Source organism: Egretta garzetta, unplaced genomic scaffold, assembly GCF_000687185.1.
Source record: "Egretta garzetta isolate BGI_Z169 unplaced genomic scaffold, ASM68718v1 scaffold187, whole genome shotgun sequence".
Taxonomy (NCBI): Eukaryota; Metazoa; Chordata; class Aves; order Pelecaniformes; family Ardeidae; genus Egretta; species Egretta garzetta.
The window spans coordinates 1,546,460-1,550,420 of NW_009260342.1; the positions used below are offsets into that span (position 1 = coordinate 1,546,460).

Genomic DNA, 3,961 nt, shown 5'->3' on the forward strand with positions numbered 1-3,961 from the left:
CAGGATTAGTCAGATGCGTCTAAACTTCTGGAACACAGATCTGTTTACAACCTGAGAAACTGCTCTGGCAGAAAACCAGCATATCTGGCCCTTCTCCCTCGGGACGTATCCAGGAACTGTTCCTGTTCGTTTCAGTCTCATTCTTCTGGTTGGAAGCACTTTCCGGCTTGCTTAGGTTTGGGGAGTTGAGTGAAAAAACTGGCAGCAACTGAGCTCTGAGGCTGTTGCCTCAAACTGCTTTTTAATTGTGTGCACAAATGAATGGAAAGAGCAAATGAAGCTTGTCAGGCCACGTAAAAGTGAAAGAAACCAAGGTGCTTCCCTCCTGCGTGAAAGCAGAGTTGTTTATGGCATCGAGTGTCAGGGCTGGATTAGAGCACAACTCCTTTGGTTTGTTTTAAACTGCTGCTGTATATATATGGACCCTTGGAAATACTTTGTATTTAATGAAGACACCGTTTCCAGTATGTTTTGCCTCACATTAATACATTGTTAGTTCTGTCTGTCTTTACGCTGTTAGTAACCAAATCATCTGCCTCTGGGACTTAACAGGGAAAACTGCAAGCATTTCATAGCTATGGATCAATTAACAAGTTTTTTTTAAAAAACAAAACAAATTAACTGGTTGATTAAAGACTTGTTTAAAAGTCTTTAAAAGGAGCCTCTGGTGCGCCTCTCATGTTTCTTTAGTTTTATATTAATTTGAACTGACTTTTTTTTTTTCCTACATTTTGTGGGCCTTAACCTCTCTGCCTTCTAGGCTCCCATATTGTTTTCCTGCCTTTTTCATATTTACTTTGTAGCTCAAGCATTGCTTATCTTCTTCCTTGCTTTTTGCAGCCTCTTACATGTCTCCCAGGCTTGCCTGAACTCAGCCTCTCATTTATATGTTCCAGGTAACCTACTCCAGTGGCAGTAAATGCTTCAGCTGTTCCTCTGCAGCAGAGAGGGACAAGTGGATGGAAAACCTACGCAGAACAGTGCAGCCCAATAAGGTAATAGGAACTGCGGAAATAAGATTACCGAGGGAATGGAGGTGGTATGATTGGATTTTAGTCCAGTGTACCAGGGCTTCCCAGAGATGCATGCGCAATTAATTTAGTCTGGGGAGAAGTCCGCTCATCAGCGTATCAAAAGCTGCTGTGTACTATTCTAGTGAGTGCAGTAGGTCAACCCTTTAATGAATAAATACATGTCGGCATGCTTCCCGATCCCTGCCCTGGTGCCTGCTTATGATGTTTCAGACTGGATTTCTGATACTATGCACCTCAGACAGATGGGACATGGCTTCTTAGGTTTCATGTTTTGCTGTGGGGGACACAGTTTGGGGAAAAAAAAAACCACAATAGGAGTTTGAGCCGGTCAGAAGGGGGGTCGAATTACTGATCAGCTGGAAATATCTGGTAAGTCATCTCCATAGTTAACATACCACCTTCAAGGGAGAGGCTAACAGTGCTCTTGGAGTTATTCACAAGAGTAAACAATGCCATGCCAGCCTAGCGGCTTTTGAGGGGCTCCTGTGCAGAGTGTTTGTTTTCCAAACCATTTCAAATACAGCTTTTTGAGAAGAAGAATGTTCTAGTCCCCACCTTTGGCATACAAAAGACAGCCCCTTGCCTCTACTTTAGAAAATAGCCAATTTTCTAGAGATTCTGATTCTGAAGATCAGAGAATCTGATGCTGAATTCTGATCCTGTCCCTGCCTTGGACGCAAAAGAGGCAGCCCTTTGCTGCTGCTTTAGAAGACAAAATGTTCAGTTTTTAGGGATTCTGAATCAAAGCTGAGCTCTTTCTTCTGCACAGGACAACTGCCGTCGGGCTGAAAATGTGCTCCGTCTCTGGATCATTGAGGCAAAGGACCTGGCCCCCAAGAAGAAATACTTCTGTGAGCTGTGCCTTGATGACACTCTCTTTGCCCGCACCACCAGCAAAACAAAAGCGGACAACATTTTCTGGGGAGAGCACTTTGAGTTCTACGGTCTCCCACCTCTTCACAGCATCACAGTTCACATCTACAAGGATGTGGAGAAGAAGAAGAAAAAGGACAAGAACAATTACGTAGGCCTGGTCAACATTCCCATGGCCAGTGTAACCGGTCGCCAGTTTGTGGAAAAATGGTACCCAGTCAGCACACCTACACCCAACAAAGGGAAATCAGGGGGACCTTCCATTCGGATAAAGTCCCGTTATCAGACCATCACCATCTTGCCCATGGAGCAATACAAAGAATTTGCAGAGTTTGTTACCAGCAACTACACTATGCTGTGCTCTGTGCTGGAACCTGTCATCAGTGTAAGGAATAAGGAAGAGATGGCTTGTGCTTTGGTGCACATTCTTCAGAGCACTGGGAGAGCTAAGGTAAGAACAGGCATCTCCTGTCAAAACGGTTCCCTCTCGCTGCTTATAGGTGAAGCTAGAAAGTAGGAAGCCTGGGCTGGCATGACCATAAGCAACAGCAGAAGGTGCCTGTTAGGGTGAGGCTAAGACAAGGGTCTCAAAAGTATTTGAAAAGACTTGGGCAATTGCATCTACCAGGAAGGCATGTAGATAGGCACGATACCAACAGTGATTAAGACTTGATATAAAGACTAAAGACTCTGTGTACAAAGTATAAGCGGGAGGACTACATAACTTCATGTTATTCTGAAAAGTTAGGGCCTATACTTGAGTGTTCAAGAGCCTTTTCTGTATTTCTAAAATCATGGTACAGGATAAGAAATAAGTAAGCAGGAGAATAGTAAACCGGAGAATTACTTCTATAAATAAGTCTCTGATACAGTGAGCGTGCCATTGTTGATTCAGTGCTAAGTCAGCTAATCAATGCTGACATTGATTTGGTCAGCGTTTGAACAGCCATTTGGAGAATCTATACTCAGTTAATGGTGATCCCACCTGCCCCAAGGATGTTATTAGGACTTCTGGGTGCACACTGATGGTTCTCTGTGAGGCAGCAATGGGAGCAAGCCTCGGTTTCTTCAAATAGATTGTGAAAGAATATCCTGTAGGTCTCGGGAAATTCTGAGAAGCATTAACAAGCGTTGATTTATCTGGATGCTGCCTGCCAAGTAGGTGTGTGAGTAGTACCAAGCTGTAGCCAGCTTCTTTCAGTAACGCCACCTAGAGCAAGTTAAGCATGACCAAACACAAGTTAGAGGGTTGGAGATGTGGAAGGATGGCCATAAGCAACATCCAAGGGGCAGCCTCATTTAACTGCTCCAAAAAGGTCCTTTAATGTTTGTATAATCATATGCCACTCTCCACTGTTCTCCCCTTGATGTATGACTCTGAAAGGCTGGTGCTCTGTGACAGTGTGTGATAGGAACTTGTTCCTTACCAAGTTCTTTGTCTGATCAAGAGAACCTGGTAGCTGGGATAGCTCCTGTAGGATTGTGTTGAAAACCTGCTGGAAAGCGGACTGGATTCCTGCAGTGCTAGCTGCAACAGGTAGATAAATTAGTGTTATAACTTTGCCTTCCTAGTGCCTGAACGCTTGAACCTCTGTTTACTGGAAGCATCGAGCGGCTTAGGCTGCCGTAACCTAATGCTGCAAAAAGGGTATGTTTCCAGGTCACGCTATGTTGGTGGTGATGCAGCTGGATGTTCCCAGTTTGTGTCAGGTGAAAATAATTCTCTCAGATTTTGCTGAAAAGAAACCAAAATAATGCATTGAAAACCAATAGTTCTAAATGTATTTTTGATCTATATTTATCATCTATAATTTGTTCTGCATATTTTACACGCATATGCTAGCAGTGCATTACGGCTTCTGTAGTTAATGGGGTTATGAAACCTTACTACAGCACTCCTTGAACTGTTTGGAGGACATTGCTGTTTGCAGAAGAACCAGCAAGTCACAGTTATCACTCAGCCCTAATCCAGGGTGGTGTTTTATTTTTTGTTTTTATGGGTTCTTTTTTTTTGGAACAGGTTTGTTTTTGGTTTGTTTTTTTTTTAAAAAAAA

General features: G+C 43.3%; 1 protein-coding gene across 1 annotated transcript in view; it reads left to right on the top strand.

Moving 5' to 3' along the window:
• RASAL2 (RAS protein activator like 2) overlaps positions 1–3,961 on the top strand; it is a 124,402-nt gene that overhangs the window by 97,816 nt on the left and 22,625 nt on the right. The window contains 2 exon segments of the mRNA XM_035898065.1: positions 897–995; positions 1,804–2,358. Coding sequence (XP_035753958.1) covers positions 897–995; positions 1,804–2,358 — 654 coding nt within the window.